The sequence below is a fragment of the Mycteria americana genome, chromosome 3, assembly GCF_035582795.1.
Source record: "Mycteria americana isolate JAX WOST 10 ecotype Jacksonville Zoo and Gardens chromosome 3, USCA_MyAme_1.0, whole genome shotgun sequence".
Taxonomy (NCBI): domain Eukaryota; kingdom Metazoa; phylum Chordata; class Aves; order Ciconiiformes; family Ciconiidae; genus Mycteria; species Mycteria americana.
In genome coordinates this window covers 84,300,150-84,324,153 of record NC_134367.1, presented here as the reverse complement: position 1 = coordinate 84,324,153, position 24,004 = coordinate 84,300,150, and the positions used below count along the sequence as shown (strand labels likewise).

Sequence of the window (24,004 nt, the reverse complement as noted above, 5' to 3'; positions counted from 1 at the left end):
CTGTCCCCTTCTGCAGCTTAGCAGTCCTGGGAACTCCCAAGTTCCAAAACACATTTTATAATTCCAAAATTATGGCACGGAAATCCTTACATTATTCATGTTTACCATTAACCCATTTCTATGATCTCCAAGGAACATTCTTTTCTTTGCAGCTAGGAAATGTGTTAAGATGGTTGTTGCCTTTTTTCCAACCTGGCTGCCGATGCTAGAGAATTGTCTGTTCGAGGAGAAATTTCTGTATCCTGTACTATGTTAAGGTTCCTGTGCACCTTATATATAAACGTGAGGCACAGGAGGTGGGAATATTAACGTTGTGGCCTGGGCATGTCTTTCCAATTCCATTTTTTTCCTGTACCAATTATGCAGCAGGAGGAACTGTTATCACCTTAAATATTCAGGACAAATGAAAATAAAGCACAAATAACCTTTTATTTCTTTCTTCAAATTCTGACATACTTTCATATGAATTATTACAAATATTTTCTCTCATGTAGAGATTAAAATAGAGACATGTCTTTTCAAACTAGGAAAAAAACCCACGTTCTTGAAGACTGATGAAAAATAGCTTTGCTTTGCTCCACCTGTGAGTTAGCTGCTCTTGTGATCCACAAACACTAATATTAAAATGCATGTTAAAAACATTTTTCAATCAAATTTGAGTGACAAAACATAAAGCAGTACAAGTACCCTGTTGTCATTTCATTCAGCAAGAGAAAAGCTGCAGTCAGTGCAGGGGGACCCCTGGAAATTATATATTTATAGATGGTAATTTTCCATTTAAAAAATGTGATCATTTTTGATACTCTTCACGTCCCACAGAGGCAGTAGGAGAAATTACAAGATGTCATGATGAAGAAAATGTTTTTGTGTTCTTGGGCTTGTCAGCAAAACTAGTCCTTTAAAACATGAAAATAGTTTGGTTGCAACAGGAGCTGAGATCTTATTCTAAAAATTTCATCTGAATGTAATGAACATTTGACCATATTACTTAAAGGATCAAGTATCTGCCAATTCCTGCCCAGAACCAATTACGTTTACTATTGGAATGTAAAGTATAGCAACAGAAAAAATAAATGGGGGAAAAAAAAGAAAAAAAAAAAAACCCACACAAAAAAAGAATTGCATAGTCACCTTGTTTACATTAGTATTACAGCACAGTAAATGCGAATCTGTAGAGTGGAATACTTGGTAGCATGGACCTAAATTCATCATTATATTTAGGAAAGCCAGGGTCTACTTCACATTTGCTCTACTCTGTTTGCAAAGACTGGATGCCCAGTAATAGCTGAGGTGTGCTTCACTGCTCTCCAAGAGTGTCTGTTTCAGTTTGTTCAATTGAAAAGAAGTCCAGTCTGCACACTCCAAAACAGCTCCACAAGTGTGAACCAAAAGGGGAAAGTGGGAATGATCTGGGATACGTTTCAGCAGTGCAGTCTTGATCTGAACCAAAACATTACTGCAGGGTCAAGAAACCTGGCGGAGTTCAGCTGCCTTCAGAGTCTGAAACTGAAGTTAACAGCACTTCTCTAGCACCAGCTCCTGCACTGATGTTCAGCAGGGCTATGCCAGAGTGCCTTAAAAGCAGTTCCCCGTACGTGAAGTGTTTCCACTTCTCTGACGTGCTCCAGATTTTTTGTAGGAAAGACTTTCACTTATAGTTTCTGAATTGCCATCATGATTCAGCAAGATGAATGACAATAGTATTAACAGTCTGTGGGGCTACCTCACTCGAGAACATACAAGGATGCTCCATGACGTGAAGGTAAACTAGATGTAACTCTGGGCCAAACCAAACAAATGCTAATATTTTCTAATTCTGACCCAGCTATTCTATGCTTCCTTTCATCAGAAAGTTCATCCTTGTCTCACTCACACCACCATGCAAGGCAATGCATGCCAGATGCAAAGACTACAGTCTGATGGGCATACTGAATGGCTAGCAAGCAGTAACATTTTGACCATTTACAGTGACTGCTATTTTAGACAGTATTTACCCATAGTTACTATTAAGTGAAAAACATTACAACTGTATAGCAGTGATGCTAATGATGAAGTTGTTCCCATACCAGCAGTTAAGATCCATGGGGGGGGGTTATAAGGAAGTGCTCAGTACAGACACTGCAGAGTAGAAGGATGTGTTGTACTCGAGCAGCACAACAGTAGCTGGAATCCACTGCACAGGAACCAAATGCAGGCAAAAGAGTAAGCACAGAAACCAGTATGTCCCTGCCACACCTGAGATGATGAGTAGTGAGTGTCTCCTGGTTTCGGCTGGGATAGAGTTAATTTTCTTTCTAGTAGCTGGTATGGTGCTGTGTTTTGGATTTAGGATGAGAATAATGTTGATAGTAACTAAAACATCAGTGTGTTGAGCGGTGCTTACACAGAGTCAAGGCCTTTTCCTGCTTCTCACATTGCCCCACCAGCGAGTAGGCTGGGGGTGCACAAGAAGCTGGGAGGGGACACAGCTGGGACAGCTGACCCCAACTGACCAAAGGGCTATTCCATACCATATGACATCATGCTCAGCATATAAACTAGGGGAAAAGCTGGCCAGGGGTCCACTGCTCAGGAACTGGCTAGGCATTGGTCAGTGGGTGGTGAGCAATTGCATTGTGCATCACTTGTTTTGTATACTTTCATCATTATTATTTTCCCTTTCCTTTCTGTCCTATTAAATTGCCTTTATCTCAACCCATGAGTTTTACCTTCCCCGCCCCATCCCACTGGGAGGGGTGAGTGAACTGCTGTGTGGTGTTTAGCCTGCCAGGTTAAACCACAACAGCGTTTGGTGCAACACTATCTCTTCTCAACAAAAGTATGGGAGAGAAATACAACTCAAAAGATAATAACTTTAAGTGGAAAATGATAGCATTCTTTCATGCCACTGCCTGACACTAGATCTTGCTAATCCTGCCTGGATACATTATGTATGAGTAAAGCAGACATCATCCACCCAAGGCAACTGTTAGACCCTTCCAGCACACTCTACATGAAAGCACGCATTGCTTGTCACCAAAAAGGGACATGCCATGTGTGAGACAAGGGTGGCAGGACTCCAGGTGAGGCACACACTCCATTCCAGGGCTAGTAAACATGCCTTTAGAAAGGACACGTTCTCGGCAGGAAGAGCTTGGGTTCTCCAGGCACTCAGCTGGCAAAGCTTTCCCACTTATCCTGGAAGAGCAGATATTTCAAACCCTAGCTTAAGCTACGCAGCTCCTATAAAACTCCCCATTGAGAAACTCCTTTTTGTTGTGACATGCTAAACCTTCAGCCTGACATGAGGTTTGTGTGGGCTGGACCTCTGCTCCCACAGAGCCCTGACAACTTCAGTCATGTTTTTTGAAGTGACGTGTCATTAAAGACTTCATGCCCTCTGTGTGCTTCACACAGTGCGCAAGGCAGGAGCAAAGACTAAGTACGTGAGTGCATTCGGCAGACAGAGGTCTGCTAAACCTGCTAAACCAGGCTTTACTTCTATCACAGATGATAGTCAAGAGATATGCATGCATTTCTGGGTGTGCTGTTTGGGGTTTTTTTTGTTGTTGCTGTTTTTTTAAAGTTAACAGCACTTTTTTTTTAAGCCCAAAGTCTTTATACTAGAAACCAGTTCCTCTTAGTGTTATCCTGGATTTAAAAACCTATAAGGGTTAAACTGCAATCAAACCAGGATCCATCTCATGTTGGGATTCCCCCCCCCCCCCCCCCGACCTCTCAATAACAGCACATTTCTAGAAATATCTATCCAAAACAAGAATATCACATCTTTAGATCTGCCTCTAGCAAAGATTTAGCATAAGTAAAGAAACCTGTATCTTGTTTAAACAGTTATTTTCCCTGTTATCTCAGATTCATTTTTTCAATGGAGGAAAAAAAAAATGAAAGTGACAAAAATGTGCTGAATAAAACCCAACCAACAGGTCAAAAGCAAGGTGAGACTTCTGGAGGGCTCCTCTGAGAATTCAGCCAGGAAATTTCCAATTATTCTTTTATTGGTTTTCCTGCCCGCTGGGCAACAGACGGTCAAAAATCTGTATCAAACTAGGGGCCCCACCAACAGACTACTTTATTATGAATGTTTCCTGATAGAACAAACTCTGTAAGTCTCAGAAACTTAAATTTGATAAAAGAGAAATACAAATGAGCTTTATTAGGAAAGTTTTACTTGTAGTCCTCAGAAACTTTAGAAAAAAAGACGAGATTTTGTGCTGGTCTTTTGTTAAGGGTTTTTGCACTGTTAAGTTTAGGAACACATGTTGTAGCAGCATTCCCGCAATAATTGATTTTTAAAGCCACTGATCACCAAGATTAACATGTAATCAAAGAAACAGGTTCATTAAAAACCTTCTTAAGAACTTCAACACCAACTTCAAGGTATTGAAAGGGGTACAAGCCTTTCTGCAGTTCTTCCTGGGATTCACATCCTTAAATATTCAAAGTAGGAAAAAAATCTTAACATGGACAATGTTTTGGCAGAGAGACCAGGAAAGAGAAAATGGCATTATCAACTAGATTTAGCCAGTAGCTTGTTCATGGTAGTGATCTTATCATTTCTCATGTTAATTTGGCAAAAAGCACAGCGAGACTTTCACCTTGACTGCAGCATAAAGATGATACATCTCACACAACAGTAATACTTCCAGATTTTACCTGTAGATATGGCAGTCTGCACCTACGGAAAAACTCATTTTGGCAGTTAAGACACATTTAGCATCTAACTGGCAGCGAAGCTGAGAGGACACTCACTTTCTGAAGAGACTGGCAGAAGATAGAGCTTTTTCTTTCCAGAAAATGTCTGGAACCATGGTTTCATTTCATGCTGCAACTTTCTCTTTCCCCACCTCCTCTAATTTTCCTGTAACAGGTTTTAAAGTTCTATCAATTACTTCAGCCTTCCACCCCTTGAAAGACCTTGTTTATGCACGGTGCACCATAGGGATGTGCCAGCTGCTGCTGCTGAGCCCAGCACCTGTGCAGTATGGTACTCTGCTTGAAGCCTGGTGCAGTTTACTGGGAAGAGGTTTCTAAAAATTGATAATTTGCACCTGTTACCATCTCAAATGCACCTTGGGATGTGTCAAAAGGTTCGAATGTGTTGCAGTGGCACTTACTACAGCACTTTAATCAGGTATCTAATTAGTGAAGAATACCTATCTAGTCTTGCTAAGTTACCATGTCTTACACTGAAATGAGACACAGTTGTTCTTCCTACCATCTGGGAATAAAAAGAAACAACCAGCTGCAAATTAGTATGCTTCCCACCTCCACTTCTGAAACAAAAATTCCTTTATTGCACCATCAGAAAGAACAGAGCATGAAAACAGTGAATGAAACTGGTATTGTGGGCAGTAAGGAATTATCACACAACATTAAAAAATTAGGCAATTTCATGCTGTGGAGTTAAAATCAAATCTGTAAGCAGCATCTTTGCATTAAAATGCAACCTCACATGGAAGAAAGTGTTATCTACTAGATACAGCAGGGGAATAGGAATTTATACTTCTAATCTTGCTATCAATTTAACATGTGGAACTCAGGGAAATTACTAGCATCAGCTCCCTTGTTTGGCAGAGGAAGACACATAGTCCTTACCTATCTTTGTAAGATACTTCCAAGGTGCACCTCGAATACTGTGTTCAGTTTTGGGCCCCTCACTACAAGAGAGACATTGAGGTGCTGGAGCGTGTCCAGAGAAGGGCAACGAAGCTGGTGAAGGGTCTGGAGCAGAAGTCTGATGAGGAGCAGCTGAGGGAACTGGGGTTGTTTAGCCTGGAGAAAAGGAGGCTGAGGGGAGACCTTATGGCTCTCTACAACTACCTGAAAGGAGGTTGTAGAGAGGTGGGGGTCGGTCTCTTCTCCCAGGTAACAAGTGATAGGATGAGAGGAAATGGCCTCAAGTTGCGCCAGGGGAGGTTTAGACTGGATATTAGGAAATTTTTCTTCACTGAAAGGGTTGTCAAGCATTGGAAGAGGCTGCCTAGGGAAGTGGTGGAGTCGCCATCCCTGGAGGTATTTAAAGGATGTTTGGATGAGGTGCTTAGGGACATGGTGTAGTGGTGGTCTTGGTAGTGTTAGGTTTATGGTTGGACTCGATGATCTTAAAGGTCTTTTCCAACCTAAACAATTCTGTACTTCAGTATTTCATACGTAAATCAATCCAATATCATAATGCATTTGCATACAAATAAATCCTATTTCTGTGTTCTGTTTTAATTAGCTATTTCTCAGAAACATGAAGAATTCAACAGCACGTAAAGCAAAATAGAAGCAAGTCAATTTAACACAAATAGCAAAAATCGCTAAAGCAGCTAACAAAACCACACAGAACTGAAGTGCATCAGTCTCCACTTTTACATGCAGCATATTCCATCTGGAATATTCATTTCTAACTTAAAAATAATAATTAAGAGAACTTAAGAGACAATATTTACATAAGGCCCAAAGTGAGATACTTTTTCAGATGAGATGGCTTATTCTAAACTCTAAATCACAGTACTAAATATGATGCTTGATGGTACTCTGCCATCTGAATGTAGCCTAGCTGATTATACTCACAGTTTCATGCTCAAAATAGAACATTAATTTGCAAGGCCCAATGGGGAAATACTTCAACTGTTGTGAGAACTAGCTGACTGAACCATAAACAAATTTTATAGATACACTAGTCCTATTGAATCATTCACATGTTTAGGACATCCCACATAGCAAACACTAATTGTGGGAACCATAGATTTGATTAGTTACACTAGAATCAGGATACCCAGGATAATCACAGCTGTATGTCCTACCAATAAATAAAGGAAAAGGAAGAGAACAGAACAGTGGTGTAGTTGCACATACTATTTCTGTTCGTAAGAGGATGAAATGTAGATGGGTTTGCTTATCTAGAAGAATTTAGAAATAAATAGTGATGTAGCATTTAGAAAGGCAAAGTACAGATACAAGACGTTTAGTCAGCAGTGTAAAGATACAGACAGAGCAACTTCAATGCTGTGTGGTTTTCAAACACTATATTGCCTGTTTAGATTAATGGCAATTTATTTTAAAAAGGTGAACATCTCTTCAGTTTGTTAGAGAAATGTCTCTTGGTGGAATATTTGATGTTTCCAGAAATTCGTACAACTATAGAATGATTTTCCTAGTGAAAATGTATCATTGTAACCTCTCAGGGACAGAATAAGATAGCCCTGCATATAATGAAAGCAGGCAACATTAAATCAATAGGACAATTCACCAAAAATCCTCCAAAAGCCTAATAACAATTCTGGACTGGCCATGTCAGTCGAAGACTGTCAACACTGACCAATGATTTTGAGTCCCATTTCCTTAAATCCCATTACATTAAGGTAGTACATGTATCAGAAATGCTTAGCAATCATGCAGGCTGAAGACTGAACCATAGTAAGGTTTTTCATGTTCAGTACCCTCCAGCCAGTGCTTGCATTTGCAAACCGTGGCTAATGAAAAAGCCTGGATCAATGCAACCTGTGACTCTCTAAGGAAAGCAGGATGCTCTAAGTAGCATCTCTTAGACCTCAATATAAAGGGAGGGGGAATGTAAAATGGTTGGTAATTCCAAAATAAAGGCCTAGCATAGAAAAGCCTGGGCAGCAATGTGTAAATTGATAGTTAACACATCTTTTCAAGGGAGGAATTTCTTTGCAAGTGTCTGGCCCTATGAACGCATTCCGTTTCTTGTAATTGTCAATGATCAGAATTTGTAAACTAGTTACAGTAATAAACACAACAGTATGACTGCATTACCTCCTTACTAGTTTCAAAGACGATGTAGTTTATCACATAACACTAGTAACCCAGTGGGGAAAAAACAAAGTTCCCCTTGAGATGCATGTACCCGAGGTATACCGGATAGAAATATTTTAGTGGTGGTATCTGTATTAACAAGGAGGAGTCCCATTAAGTTTTCAGCTTTGCTAGCTGTCATTTTAATCCTGCTTGAAATAATGCTCCTTTACAAGGGGCAGACAGCAATTGTCAGATACATTATCATTACAGGAAACATGTTCTTAGGTTGCCAGCTCTTTTCTTACATCTGTTGTTAATTTGGTCGTGCCTTTTTGATTCTTTCCGTGCTCCACCAAGTTGTTACATTAAATGTCTAATCTAGTCCCAGAGTTATTGCTGAGAAAGAAGATCCTTCTCTCTATGTGGGTCTACTCCCTCTTGCACTGGTTGTAGTTTACCTGACTGCAATAACTCAGAGCAAACTAATCCAGCAGAAAGTGAATACTTTTCTTCTAGTCTGATAAACTGACTTGGCTTACTGTTGTGGTCCGGTAAGCAACAGTCCTAGCACAGGGAATAAGGCGAGACCGTAGCATGGGAATCAGGAGTCCAAGACATCTTCCTTCCACTGATAGAGCTGATGGGTAGGCTCAGCCCATTTTATTTTACATAACCCTGAGCAAATATTTTACTAGGTATAAGGAGAGGCAACCAGCATGCTAAGACAGAGCAAACATTGCCTTCTTCCCACAAAAGCTACTCACGCATTTGGTAAGTTATGTGGGCTGTATTAACTGATGCTTAGTTTGTTTTCTACACAGAGTACACAAGTGAACAATTTCTTAGAAGGGAGTGGCAATATTTCTGGAGTCTCCACTGAAAGAAAGATACAGAAATGTGTATTGCACACATTGATATGGCTTCTGTAAGTCCCTATTCAAGCAGCTGCAATTTCCTCTAATATTACCAAGCAGAAAAACTATTACTAAAGAAAAAGAAAAAAGAATATCCAGTGCAAGAAAATGAAAGCATGCTGAAGTGCATCCACAGGATGGGAAATCAGCTTACTGTATGGGAACACAGCCTAGCAGCGGGAATGAAGAACGGCAAGACAAAAATCACAGGCTCCTATTCTCAACCATTCTAATGATCTTTCACAACTGTTTTTCCTCTTTGTCTTAGCTCATCCTTTTGCAAAATACATACAGAAATATCACTCATCTCACAAGACATAGAACATAATAGAAGTGCTCTAATCAGTAAAGCAGTTCCTGGTACGCGCATGCTTCAGGATCTACTGATAAAAGGTGATTCAGAAACGTGAAAGATTATTGCCATCTCCGTCATGGTATCTAAGGACATGGTATAATGCAAGGCTAAAACCTGGAACTTAAAAGTCTGTTGGACATGTTGAGAGAGTTTCTACCTTTTGCTTTGGTTGAGATTCATGGCTAATAATAACTTCTAGTGCAAATTACCAGGTGGCAATTGTCAGGTGGCAATTACCCCCAGAAAGCATGACCTGAACATTCAGCTGGCTTCACTTAGTACAAATAGCTGCACTAAAAGATATGACTGAAAGATAAAGATTTGTCTTTGCACTATAGATAGGCAGAATGTAAATGCATAATAACTGCAATAATGAACTAAGGCAGGAGTTCACCCTTAGATTTACTCTTTTCTTATCAACATGAACTGTCGATTCACACAATGCAACGTCATGTAGTGTTCACGGTTCTTTGCTTGCCTAACTGGAGTTGCAGCAGTGGACCGGAAGCCAGGCTGGGGGCCTGGATTTTCTCAACAGACATGCAAATGCACATAGGTAAATTAGACAATCTCTTACCCTCACATAAGAGGGCTTCATTGCCAACTATTAACCATTCAAATGATTTACAACATTTTACATTAATTTCTGTGCACCACTCTTACAGTTTATAGTAGCTAGGACTTTCAAATAGTAACACAATGATACGTCTTTGAGCCTTAGTCATTTTTGCTATACTGTTGAGTCAGCATTCCAATACTAAATAAAAATATAGCCATGACAATAAGTAACAAGACATGCTGTGAAGTGTTTACAGTTTAATTGCCCATTAGTAAATCATACAGCCTAGAGCTTCCCAAACTCTGCAAGAGATGGAAGTTCTCTGGTTTGCTTTAGGGTTTTCTCATTTCCTTTAGGCTATAGGCTTCAAAGGGAAAAGTCTATGCCATTCTTGTACAGCACGCAGTTGGGTAAATAGCTACTTAAATAATATACAGCACAGAGATTTCATGGCCTTCTCACATTAATCTTAAATACAACAAGCAATTTTTAGGGTTCTTTTTCCCCTTTTATGAAGTGAGATGCATAGGATTGTACAATGAAGTCCCCAAGAGTTAAACATCCAAGCTGCTTAATTTTTTAGCTCTCTGAACATATTGAAAAAAACCCTTTCTGAACGCAAAGGGTTTTTTTCACTACAGCTTTCTTTAAAGCCATGTATAGTACAATCCCAGCCTATTGGGGAGGAGGTGAGATCAGAATCTTTGCTTTGCCTTCGCTTTTGGTGACTGAAGTAACAAACCCCTTTTCAAACTATATTGTAAACAAAGGAGGATACCCACTCTAGCTTGCCTCTGAAATTTGGCATTACTACTGCATGTTGCAATGTCTAAGCCTGCCAATCACATTTTAAAAGCTCAACTGAGCAAAATACGTGTTCATAGCATGCCATGTAGGTTTAAAATGACAAAGAAAGTAAAAGACCAAGTGTCACGTATGATTCAATTCAGTACAGGCTTTAAAATAAAAACATGCGTAAGCCAGTGCTGCCATCATTTGAGGTCTTCTGAAGGATCACTTTTGCCTCTTAATGCTGAGAAATCTTCTCACATTTTAAAATAATTATAGTTTTAGTATGTATTTAACCCTTGTGTGTAACAAAAAGGGAGAGGAAGTTTCTGAAACAACAGTAAATTGTACTGGCTGCCTCCTTTTTCCTTGATGCAGGAGACCTTTTCCCTGCAATTCTGTATTTAGCTTAGCTTCGGGATACTCATGCATCACCTTTAGGCGCATTACAACAGAAAAGAAGATGCAAAAGCAGATGTGCACTCGTGACAGAATTCCCAGCAGGCTTAGTAGTTCTATAGTTTTCTGTAGGGCAGACTATTTTTCTTTCCCCAACAGACCATGTGTTCATACTTTTAATTTCACTGTATGTGTCTATATGAAAAGCCTGGTATACAGCTTTTACCAACATTGCAGGAAACATGCTGAAGCAAATGTGTAACTTACTTGCTATCTTAATGGCATATAGTCATATCAACTAAATGCAGTGCCTTTACTGTAAACACTGAATGAAGAATATTTAACCTCTAAATAAAATATTTTCAGTAAAGTTGGGAAAAGGATTCCTTTTACAATCATTTCAGCATACTACAGCTAGCAATATCATACATCCAGTACAACAAAGAAACTAAGTGCCAAAATCTAAGTGCTGCCTGAAATGAATTTTCTTTTGCAAAAGCCAGAATTCTGAAGCTAGGTTCATCTATCATTAGAATTAAGCTGCTGCTTATATATAAAAAAAAAAGTAAAGAATGGTGCAATATATATCTTAACCCTATAATTTCAATATCTAATTCTGGTTGTTTGGGCTCCCCCCCCCCCCCCATATTTCTACTCTTAGAAACCATTTGTGAAGTAGCTACTGTTAAATAATTTAAGGTTATTCCGCTGATTTGATTTAAACAGTCTTTAAATGAAAGACACAGAAGGAGGTACTCGGATACCACATGCAGGATGAAATTCAGAGGTACATTTTAACCTTTTCATTTAAGCTTCTGGAGTTATTTTTAACATCTTCAGGAAATACATTCGGTGTGTGGAACATGAAATGCACGAGGAGCAAAGGAGATTACAAAACCCCATTCTTGTGGTACCAGTTGTCTCAAAAGCTGCATTTGCAATGGTATTAAATTATGCTTGAAAGCGTTCTGTATAGAAGTTCTGGTTAATCCAGAAATTTTCACTTTGTAGTAGAGGACAGTAAAAAGATGCAGAAAGCCCCTACTCCTTGTTAGCATAACAACAGTCTGGACTCACGATTTTCAGGAGAAAGATGGAAAACTGCTGTTAAAGGTTCTCCTGGTAAATAGCACACAAGTTTGTCAGAGGGCACAGCCTCACTTTCTCACACATAAGCAAAGCAGTACTCAGAGGACTACTGGGTTGGCTTGTTCCCCTGGCAAAACCTGTTTCCCAGCCAAACCTCCTCCCTCAGCTGCTGCCAGGGAATACTGCCTAAGCCGTCTCCCTGCTTCCGCATCTGCATTCCCCCAGTTCCTCAAAGATGCTGTGATACCTTCTGAAGCTGCTTAAGCTACTGGCACAGAATCAATTTAGAGTACAGAGTATGGTAATACCTAGGAAGCATCGGTTAGTAAATGTTTGGGGTCTGGTGACAGCTGGTACACTGACTTATATGTGCTTTTCCTGCAAGGAAGTTTTCATACTCGTTTTCAGAGATTAATGTGTATCTTTTTCTTTCCAGGGGAGACCAAATCCATATGTTCTTGCAAAAGCCACTCCGATACTTTTCTGAAGCACAGCCACTTGAAGCACAGCAGCTTTGCTCCGTTCATTCCTTTCAGTCCTGATCTTAACCAGGACCACATGACTGTTTTGTCCTCATAAGAAACATAAGAATCTGTTTAAGGTTTCAGCTAGGTTCTTAAGTGAAAAAGTGAACTGACACATTTCTTCTAGGGTCTTCTGGGTCACCATCAGTAACTACTCTAGGACTTTGGTTGAATTTTGTACAAATAACATAACCTTCAAGCAGCTGAGGTGAGATCCAGAGAGACAGTAGGAATTTAGGTAGCTAATTCCCAAGAAACTTTTTATTGCTATTCTTTAATCCTGAAGGCATCAAAACTCTCATAAGTATCCTAATTTTTCTCAAATTGCTAAAATTCCACTTCTGCACATGCCAAGAAATATCCCGGTCTTCATATGTTTAGCAGCCTGTGGCCTAATTTATAATTAACCTAGAGCAGGGGCTAAAGTAGAGATTTCTCCATAGATTATGATGTTCTTCTATCCAAAAACCCCACAGATTATTAAAATGATGATGCAGTGGGCCAAAGTGAAACAAAGAAAGAACAAAAACCAGCCAACAAATAAATAAAAACAGCAGAAACTACAGATTTGAAAGAAGACTTATTTTAAATTATATTCACATAAAAGTGAAAATCCTACTCAGCAATGGTCAGGAAATGCAGGATTTGATTGTTAAGTTTTAGAAGTCCTGCTCTGAAAGCGTACATAACTTTTAGTTTAGGATTTGATTTGAACATGTCAGTAGAATGGTAATAAAAATTCCAGTTTTGCAAAAGGATTGCAGATAGAAACTTTTTAATGAAAGGCAATTTTCTGAGAGATTACTCTCTTCCTTTCAATAAAGATGTAAATATCACAGAACAAAATAAAGCCAAACAGAGTAATAATTAGAAATAATAATAGAGTAACAGGATGCCATGTAATCTGTCTGTGACAAACAGCAAATAATTTTAACATAGCTAATTTAAGAAAAAACAGAGAAATAGCAAAGTTAACACTTAGAAAAAAATGAGTCAATTAATAAGCTCAGGGCAAAATACCATTAACTCAATCCTGACCCCAGTTACACTCTGTATCATACTAAGTTCAATGGACTGGTTTTGTGATTTTTAATTTTTTTTTTTTTTTTTTCCCCCCAAGCAGAGGAAGAATTACTCTAGACCTGACATGGAAGGACTACAGAGGCAGCAGTTGCAATCCTTCACCTGTGGAGAGCTGTTGGGCTGGCTCCTCATCACGGGGAATTTAGCAAAGCAGGTGGAACAGCAGGACACAGAAGTGAGGATAGAGCTTGTAAGAGAGACACTCCATCCGTCAGCAGCCAGCACTGCTCCAAACAATAATACAGTCATGCTACTCCATGGCTTCTCTGATTTCTGCCAGGAGATGGGGTTTACTACTTATTGGCCTATATAGCATAAACATTGGATTAGAGCTATTCTTGCCACCCTTTGTTTCAGCAAGCACAAGCAGGAGTTTGGCACAGCTGACTGCTGTACTCACATAAGAAACCAGGAGATGCCACCCTGCCTAGAACACAAGACAGGACAGAGCTGGATTTCCTCTCCGCTACTGCCTACTTCAGTAGAGAAAAAAAGAACTTTGTCCTGGACACACCAGAGATAATGTGACCGGTCTGTTGGCTCATCTCTGGTAAGTGTCATCTCTGGTAACTAAAGAGTGGCTTGCGTCCTGAAGCACAGAGCCTAATATCCTTCCCAAAGAGTTTATTATAATGAATTTTGACAAATACAGGTATTTTGGAGATATTCATACAAGAGATTTTTGGTGGGTTTGTTTGTGGTTTTTCTTTTTTAAACTTAAGTCCCTCCTTTTCTGGTTTTAAATTTGATTTTTTTTTTAAATTTCTTTGAATGTTCCCATGTTTTTGTGTTGTAAGACAGGGAGACCAGAAGCATCCAATCTACTTTTTCTCAGTACTAGTCTATACATATTCATCTTACCTCCTCTTACAGCTTCCCTAGATGGTAGTCTTTTTGTCTCCTCCTCCTGAAGACAGCTAGAATACCTTAGTTCAAATCCTTGTCCTGGAATGGCATTAAGCAGAACTCAGCTGAAACCTCCCACATCCCAGGAGACAGCATCTTAACCCTGGGGCCAGACTAGAATATGACAGCAGCAAGTCTGGAGCTGTTCTATGGTGTATAAAATACAGGAATTTTCCCTGAGAGGAAAGCAGACACACAGGCAGACAGAATGATTCTTTCACTTCATGTTTATACTACTTAATCCGAGAGGTGGGACACCTGGTTTCAGGACAGCTGATCTGTCTGGAAGGGGACAGCCTTGGGGACAGTAGCTATGGCTACCCTGTCTCAGAACACCCTGTAGCATTCAACCACTCTCCTGGGGCATGGGTTCAAATCCCTCCAAGCAAAGAAGGGAAAAGAATGTGGTTTCTCACATCCTAAGTCAGTGCCCAAACTGTTGGCCTACTGAATGCAATCCTTCTCCTCTGGCATCTTTCTCAACCTACCTCTTCATTTCCTTTGCTTTTCTTAGGAGCACTCCAGTATAAAAACCACTCTTGCACAGCACAGCAGAATCTTGCTTTGTCTCCTAGATCATCCCCAGCAAATTACCTTTTCCTGTAGATATCATTACTAAGTAACAAACAACTAAAAGAGAAACAAAGTTCCTTCGCAAAGTTTGGCATACCCACCCTGGCGAATAGCTGCAATTTGTCACACGTATTTAAATGATCCATCAGTGCTACAGTCAGACCAGTAGTACAATGAAACAGTTTTTTGCTGGAGTCAGAGGTGACTACTAGCGAGATTGACTGGAGTTTAAACCATCACAAAATTTGTACGTTTTCATACAAGAGGCAACAGAGAATCTTATGACAGGTGTCTAGACATACATCTGGTAAGAATTATGAAACTTATTTATTTGGTGCGTATTAATGAGCTAATACAGGCATCCTCAGGGACACAGATCACATATTCTGATGCCAGCAAAATAAAACATGCATTTTACATTAAATTCAAGTAAGGGACAAAAATTCTGCTTTCCCTAAAGCCTCTGTGAACTATCCTCTTTCTAATCAAGCTAAATTCACATTCTTCCATAAGGTATGAAAGACCCAAGTAGCCTCTTCCACCTGAGGGCTCTATTTTAAGAGCCTACAAATCTTACAATGGAGCATTACAAAGGCATCATGACGCTTTCATGGTATTCCCTAATCTTCCATGGATTTGTTAAGATCTGTACTGCACACTAAATATGCACTGGATGTGGGGTCTGTTCCCCTGAGGGGGAAGAAAAGCGAGAAAGACCACTTCTTGAAAGAAGAACATGGAGAAAATGATGGAGACTAAAAGGTTTCTCTCTCCCTGGTCTCTTCATATGGACTGCACCTTCTTTTGCAGTACATCCACTGACTCCAGCATGACCTCCCAGTCAGTTATCTTTCATAAATAAAGGCATAGTTTAGTTTCTCTTGCAAATCATCAGTAGCAATGCTTATGAGAATCAGACCTAACAGAGAACACCCTTGCGAATCAAATGACATATGCATTAATATTAACTCCTCATACTGCTGTCCAGTAAGACTCATATAAGCTACTTAACTTGAATGCAAAACTTTCCCTGAAAGCCATATTGTTTCTTTACTAGTCCTTCAACCAAGCAGTTTCAAGGTAACAGCCACTGTCAGCATTTAGCTACAACTACTGCATAGATGCTCCTTACTCTCTTCAGAATACGGCAAGCAGAAACCTGAATTCAGTACATCATGGATTTTGGGCGTCATTCCTTGCCACGTAGCGTAATACACCCATCCTCAGCGCCAACACTGAAACCAGTACAGGCTAAATTCTGGAGAAGATGCCGATACGCACTAACCACCTTGCAGACAACCACATCATGGGCTTCAGAAGCAGTTGAATACTAACAGCCCTCTCCTCCCTTCTCTTACCATCTTGACTCCTGTGGCTCCGAGGAGAGTCCAGCCTGATCTTAACCAAAAAATGAAAAACATGCATTGCCATCATAGAAGGTGCAACTTCTCACCCTTCCTCTGCAAATCCCTAGATCAGGACAAGGCTATCCTAGCTTCCTTGTAACGTGTATCTTGCCAACTCTATTACAACAGAGAAGGATCCACAGAAGCTTTCTCAGCATCCCTCTGGTATCCAAATGTTAAATGAAACCCACAGTCATATTTGCAATGGAGGCAAAAACACTCAAAGCTGGATGGTCAGAATAAGACTTATGGTCCTTTTGCACAAAATGCCATGGAATATCCTTACACTGATAAGACCCTTTCCAAAAACTAATGTGAAAATACAGGCCCTAAGTTCCTAAATTGGCATCTCCTTTCCTTCCCTATCTGTTTTCCTTCAACAAACAGAAGCCACTTTACTCTTCATATCTTGCAACACAACCAGTATCAATTTCTTTTTTTACTTCATTCTGCTTACAATTCTTGTCGTGCAGTATTCCCATATTGCACCAATATGGGATAAGATCTTAAAGCCTAACAGCATGCCAAGAACAGCGAAAACACACTACCTGGGAGAGCAAGCGTGAATAATTACTTCATTTTTATTCTTAGAAATAACACATTCTTACAGATGGCCCCACAATAAAGCCAGCCAGAAACAACTGCTTCAGCAAGATCATTCATGACATCTAGCACAGAGACAAGCGATGACCATAGATGTGCATGAGGTCATAATTACAGTTTCCAAGACAGATGCTATTTAAATGCATACAATTATATATTCTTAGTGTTTATGCTGTCAATGATTAATGACCAAATTTCTTCCTCTTGCACACTGCTCGTATGGCATTCTGCGTGACTGCTTAAGTTGCATAGGCAGGAATAAAGTTGTTAGAAGAGAAACCTGCTGCCACTCACTGCTATAAACTGCTGAAGCCTCACCCCCAGTCCATTTCACTGCCCTTTGTTTGCCCGTCCTTCAGGCAGCTTGTGACAGTCCTGTGACAGTCCATGTGTGCAGCAATATAAATTGCTTTCAAGTAACGATTTGCCTTACTGTGTTTATTCTGCAAACTCCTCCATCTGAGAATTTTTACAAATTCTTAACTAGCTTTATCATTTTCTTCAAGGATTTTCTCTAGTAAGTAAGAAGGCAAAGAATATAATACGGATGGGAGGGAACAAGAAATGGAGTTGGGGATGCTAAAATTAAACACTTTGCCTACATGCTTTATATAGAAAACTAAAAGGCTGAGAAATAAGCCTTGTCCTCTGTACAAGGGGTAGGTGTGCATTTATTTACATGATTAATGACAAATTCAGTCAGCAGAACATAAGGAACATCCCAGTGCTCCCTACAATTTCACTTATGCACAGAAGCAACCCTCAGTTGGTACCATCAGTACCAGCGTTCTCTTTTCTGCATTTGTCCTTACTGTACTCAGCAAAGAGAAGGTGTTTCAGGTGTGCAGTTTGTAATAATACAGCATTTTTTGACTGTTCAGACACTTCCAAACAGCTGTTTGAGATGACCAGGCGGTTCTGCTGCTTGCTTGTCTTGCATTTTAATGACCATTTCAAAAGACTTGAAAGATTTCTTGCACAGGTACCGAGTTAATTGGGGGGGAAAAAAATGCACCTCACTGGAAACCTGTGCGCTCTGGGAAGAATTTGAGCAAGTGTTGGACATACTGTATTGGTCTGGATTTATACTTGTCTACTTGTACAAGTTCTTATTTATATTAAATAGGAAACAAGTAAAGCTGAAGGCCACTGCATAAGACAAGAAACAGATGGATTTCGTTAAAAGGGGCCCAACCCAAAGGACTATTGGACACAGAAGGAAGTACCACCATTTGATGCCCAGTCTATTACGTCAATGATGACTAGATGAACTTCAGTTTCTGAAATTCACAGAAATAATGATAACATATGCATTTCAGACCCCAGTGTTTTCTAAGCGTATGCCATTTAAGTGGAGTTTTCCAAAAGGTTTTCAATCTGGACAATGGTACCTTCTGTTTTCAACTCTCCTTGTAGGGCCTCTATGATCAAATCAGCTAAACATGCAGGGCCAGGTTATGCCTTGCTCTTAAGCAGATGTGCAGTGGGAAAGAGATATGTCTGCCTGAACTGTACTACCAAATCCAAACATCCTGTAGCTATGTCTTAGCAGGCAGGACTAAGGTGTTACCAACTCAGTCCCATCGCCACTGTCCTGATCGTGAAGATATTTGGACTGATTCATCTCTGAAATCAATATTGCCAGATTTAAAAATAAAAAACTGCAGGGACTGCGGATCATTTTTTGTCTGATCAAAAAATGAGAAGTTACATACATTACACTGTATAAAAACAAATAGAAAAGCAGGACCTTTTTTAATACCCTTTCTTTGAAAGTGTGGGTTATTATTTTACAGCAAAAATAATATGAATACAAAAATAGCTCTTGGACAAAATAATTTACATTTTATAGTGCCAGAAAGTGTAATTGATTAGGAATGGAAACAGGCATCATAAGGTCAATTCGGCACCTTTAAACTTAAGTGCTTTATGGTTTTACTGGAAGAAAAAAAAAAAAAAAATGAAGTGCTGAAGTACTATCATAATTCCATGCTTTTCTTACTAATAGTATTACTATACCTTGATCAATGCTTAGAAATTTGTTCACTGAAAGCACTTAATTGTCACAAGCATGTCACTTTCTCCTTACAAACTCTAACTCTAGTTATTAAGATGGGGGGGGGAGGTGTTACAGGGACACTCATAACCCTATTTTACTTTTTTAAAAAAACAACCTCCTTACAACAAGCAGACAACCTGATCTGTATACTTAGTGACAACTATTTTTAGGACAAGCATTGCCTGTTTGAAATCAGTCAGGAAGCACCAAAATAAGATCAAATAAGTAAATTATTAAATGTCATTATTGATATCAGCTGATTATATTTCCCATAATAGAAAGAGTGCTCACTTGGGGGAGAGGAGGAGAGAAAAAAAAAAAGCAAAGCATTGCATCTTTTATAGTAGTATCAATGTACTGCCAAGACTCAAAGCCCTCTGGTTGGACTAATTTTAGGGTAATTTTTTTAAAGCTTTTCTTATTCTAGCAGCCTTTGTTATTTGTTTCAGTGAGCCACATTCAAATCACCACAGCCCAGCTTCCCAGCACAAATGCCTGCACTCATCCTTTACAAGAAGCAAGAAGGCTGTCCACTACAATCCTATGTGAAACACGACTGTTGTAAAAATAAGCGCTTATAAAAACTATGGCCCAAGGAATGTTTCCTTAAGCTTTTCAAAATACCAGTGAGAATTGCTATTGGGAAGCAAGTAAGCATTACCTTTTAGTCTTTTACATGCCAATATTAAGCCGAAATTGATGGTAAAATACAAAGTTGAAATTTAACTTGATTATTATACCCAGGTTAGCAGTTCCCCCCCTCCCCAGGTTCAGGCCGAAAGAAATGCAGAGGAGACCCAGAGCTTAAGGAGAGACCCCTACAAGCATTTAAAAGTTCAAAGAAAGAGATGGGCACCTGGCCGGATTTTCAAAAGCACCAACATTTTCAAGGTGGGAGGGAGTCGGCCATCTGGCTCTTAATGCTAAACAGGGTGGGTTTAAAATATGGGCGATGCACCTTGCCTAAAATACTCCTCTCACACAAGAGAGTTCGGCAAGTAACGATTACTCCGGGGCCCCACCGCCGCCGCCCCCGCACGCCCAGGGCCGCGGGGCTGGTCCGGCCGCCGGCCCCGCACCACCCCGCGGCCCTGGGCGTGAGGGGGGCGGCAGGCCCCGGCCCCCCGCCCACAGGCCCGGCTGCTCCCACGCCGCGGGGGAAAGCGGTCCCACACAACCCCTCCACCGCCGCGGCGGCCCTGAGGGGGTCCGGGCCTCCCCGGAAGGCCTCCGGCGGCGGGCGGGCCGCCGTCCCCTTACCCGTGGTGGAGAGGACGGTGCTGGCGAAGAAGAGGGCGGAGGTGAAGTCCCAGTTCCAGTTGCCCGAGGCGTTGCTGAGCACCGAGACGCCGTAGTTGCTGGCCTCCAGCACCCGCATCAGGAACTGCTCCAGCTGCTGCTCCGAGAGGCAGGCGTGCTCCTCCAGGAAGCGCTGCTTCAGCTTGCCCAGCTCCTGCCGCAGCAGGTCCTCGTAGGGCAGCTCCACCGAGGAGAAGACCACGGCGCCGAACACCAGGTAGAGCAGGTAGCCCAGCACCAGCAGGGCGAAGCACCAAGCGGAGCGGTGCTGCTCCACCAGCCGCACGCAGGAGCTGCCCGCCAGCGACTGCAGCATCTTCCCGAGCCGGGGCCGGCTGCGCCCCGGGCCGGGCCGCCGAGGGGGAGCGGGGGCTGAGGGGGGGAGCGCGGCCGGTGCGGCCGCCGCCTGCCCTCTCCGTGGCCGCTGACTTTGAAGGCGCGGAGCGGCGGTGATGTGGCGCTCACGTGGCCGCGCCGTGCAGGTACCGCGGCTGAGGGACGGCCTGCTGCCGCCAACCGCCCGCCCGCCCGGCCCCGGCGCCTCACGCCGATTCAGACGGCCTTTTCTCTTTCCCTTTCTCTTTCCCGTCACCGGGTAACGCGTGGCAGCGCCGGGGGCCACAGCTGCCGCTCGGTGAGGCCGAGCCGGAGCCCCCCTCTCTGCGGCGGGGCGGCGTGCGGCCGGGCGCCTCGCGGAGATTTCTTCCCCTTTCCACACAAAAGTGCCTGGAGATTTCCTCGCCTCGCTGCCCCACCCCCAGCGAGAAACCCCCAAACCAGCAATTCCTTCCACTGGGGTTTTTTTTTTTTGTTTCGTATTTCAAAAGGCGCTGGGCAAGGCAGAAGACGGTGACGCCAGAGACGGAGTGGTGTGAAGCAGGAGGCTGAATTTCGGTTCGGGGATGCGATGTGTTCAAGGAGGAACCCTGATGGCAGGCGTTAATGTCCTCCCTCAGGTCCACTGGGACGTAACTTCAAAATGGGGCCAGTGGGGGTGCAGTTTGAACCAGGTAACCTCCAGAAGCCCCATCCAAGCTAAATGAGTCTTTACTTCTGTGCTGCACTCCTGGAGGTGCTTACTTTTTAATGCACCTGGCTAGTGCTCAGAGCGGTGTCCACGATGAATACAAATAGACTGTCCAGCCAGCCCTCCGTGTGGTCCGAACCAGTGATCTTCTCAAGTTTTACTTCACATGCTTCTTTCTCCATCCATCTCAAACTCTGGCCAGCGATCATACCGTTAACCTGCAAAGAAGTTCCCCCCCACGTGAAAAGGAGCAGTGAAAATTGTAGCTTCCCAAAGTGTCCCTTAAGGTGACTAAAGGCAGCTTCTGGTAAAGGAGAGAGAGGAGATTTCCTGGTCGCATCCTGCAGGGTTCTGCCGCTTCCCTTTCACGTCTCAGCTGATGGCAACTTGTACAGTCACGGAAACAAAGTAGTAGCTTGTAATTTAGAAACTTACTGGGGCTGAGCAGTGAGTTCAGACAGAGTATATCAAATCCGGCAACGTATCTTAAGCCATGAGGTACTCCTCTAAGCCGTAAGGACTAAAATGGGAAAAAAATACAAAAATGAAAGGCATGAAACAATCTTTCCTGCTAGAAACTTAGAACGATGTGTCAACGTTTGCTTTTATACAAAAGCTACACTGGGCTGTGGGATTAATCTGGCCTGGCAGATTAGAATCCTGGCCCATTCCCCACTGCCAGCTACAGCTGAGTTGTTCCAGGGGCTTAACCCCCCTCTCTTGCTGGATGATCAAAACGTAAATGTGTTCATGCATGCAAAAAGCAGCTGCTTGAATGCATGGTCAAATAGCACACTTGGGGGATGTGATAGGTACATATCCGACAGGCCCAGCAAGCAGACTCTTGATGCCGTGCCAGGAGTGCACATGTGTTCTGGACTACAAATGTGCGTCTGTCGTGTGCGTGCATGTGCACCTTTTGCATGCACATTCGATCATACAATCGGGGAGCAGGCACTGTGGGTACTTGGGTGTTTTGGTAGGAAGATAAACTTTTCCCCCATGGCTGAACTCCTGAACTGTTGCAAAGTAAATGGTTCCAAAGTGCCTTCTTCATATGTATAAATTGTAGCACCGGACAGAGGTGCAGCATAATTAAATTAGGGGAGGGGTTTGAAATGAGCAACTGAAGAAAATCTATGCTGTATATCTAGAAGCTAATTGACAGAAGGACAGACAAAGGCAGAGGTGTCACATCCCTACACCACCACTTAAGCATCTTTCATCAGCATCAGTGTATCTTTAAAATGTATTTTTTTTCTGTAAACCAGTGATGTGTAGGAAAAGGCGATCTAAATCAATCGCAATGACAATTAATAATGGATACTGTCTGAAAGAATGTAATGCAGACAGGCTTTTGAAGGGAGTATTAAAAAAATGTTTTATTGCATCACACTAAGACAACGTGCATTTAAACATCGTTACAGAAAAAGAGGTCAAGGAACCTCATTGACCAATTTGGTATGCTTGGCTAACTCCATCCAATTACTTAATCACTTGTCACCTGAAATTCCAAATGACTGAGTATCTCCATCTGTAACAGAAAAGTCATTTAAAACAACATGTGTGACACACTGGGCTCCATTTTGATCAAGTGTACTCGGTTTGCCAGATACAATAGGTTTCATAAAACTATCTAATTTATGGCAACATCTGGTAGGTACAGTGGCATTCGTGATAGGGAATGGGCATGTCTTTGCTATGAAACATAATTTTCCCAACCTTCAAGACAAATATTTGTTTAAATGTTACAAAATATTTGCCTAAGAACACACCTCTCTTCAGTGGTGATAGGAAACTGTGGCTGGGTAGCTGAACAGTTTTATTTACTGGCTTCCTTCAGTTTTCCATTTTTATGAATCACTCATTCTCCATTTTTAGAAGTGCCTCACACTTGGAGGCTTGCTGGCCTAGAGGAAAAAGGAGGACTCTCTGCTGAACAGAACCTGTACTGCTCTTATAACTTGATTTTTTCCCCCACAGGTTTTTGGAGGCATGGGCTGGGGGGAGCAACGGCAGAGCAGCACAGCTGGGTCACTGAAGCGTTCACATTCTTGCTTCCAAAGCAAACGTCTGGACAGTCTGAGTTTTAGCCACCGTTGTTTACGTTCTTGTTTTAACTCAAAGCCTTTAACATACCTGATAATTTAATTACAGATTTCATTGGGATAGATGTGCAGAAAGGTGTCATAATGTTCAGTTTTCTGACTTCAAGGGATCATATTTACCATGATAATATTATATGTGAATGCAATTATGTCATTCCAGTCTCATTCCAGAGTACGCTATGTCCATTTTCACATTGTTTTGCTATTCAAGGATCAAGCTAGTCACAGATTCAGTGTACTGAATTCAGTGTTATGTACTGTATAACAGAAAGTCACAACATGCTTCAGCAAGGAGTGACTGAAATTCTCGAGCAGGCTGTTTACAGAACTGTCTCTTTCCAGCAGAAGTTTCATTCTACTATGATCATCCTTCTTAATAAAACATGAATCCAGTTAATAAAGCGTACCACATCATCACATCACTCATCCACTAGCTACGTTCAGTGATGACTGGGCTCCTTACTGCCGGAGAAGTCCAGCTGCTAGCAAGGAGAAGAAACCCACTATTGGTAAATACTGGTGCTCTCTGTCGCACCAAACTCTCCTCTGAGGTATAGAAAGT

The 24,004-nt window shown here is 41.6% G+C and overlaps 1 protein-coding gene and 1 long non-coding RNA gene across 2 annotated transcripts in view; one reads left to right on the top strand and one right to left on the bottom strand.

Moving 5' to 3' along the window:
• KCNK1 (potassium two pore domain channel subfamily K member 1) overlaps positions 1–21,259 on the bottom strand; it is a 43,740-nt gene extending 22,481 nt beyond the window's left edge. Inside the window, exon 1 of the mRNA XM_075495907.1 lies at positions 20,269–21,259. Coding sequence (XP_075352022.1) covers positions 20,269–20,623 — 355 coding nt within the window. The 5' untranslated portion in view covers positions 20,624–21,259. The remainder of the gene's footprint in view (positions 1–20,268) is intronic.
• Positions 20,419–21,919, top strand: LOC142406992 (uncharacterized). The gene is made up of 2 exons (XR_012774768.1): positions 20,419–20,533; positions 21,135–21,919. It is a non-coding gene; the product is annotated as an uncharacterized LOC142406992 (long non-coding RNA).
• Positions 21,920–24,004: the final 2,085 nt, after the last annotated feature.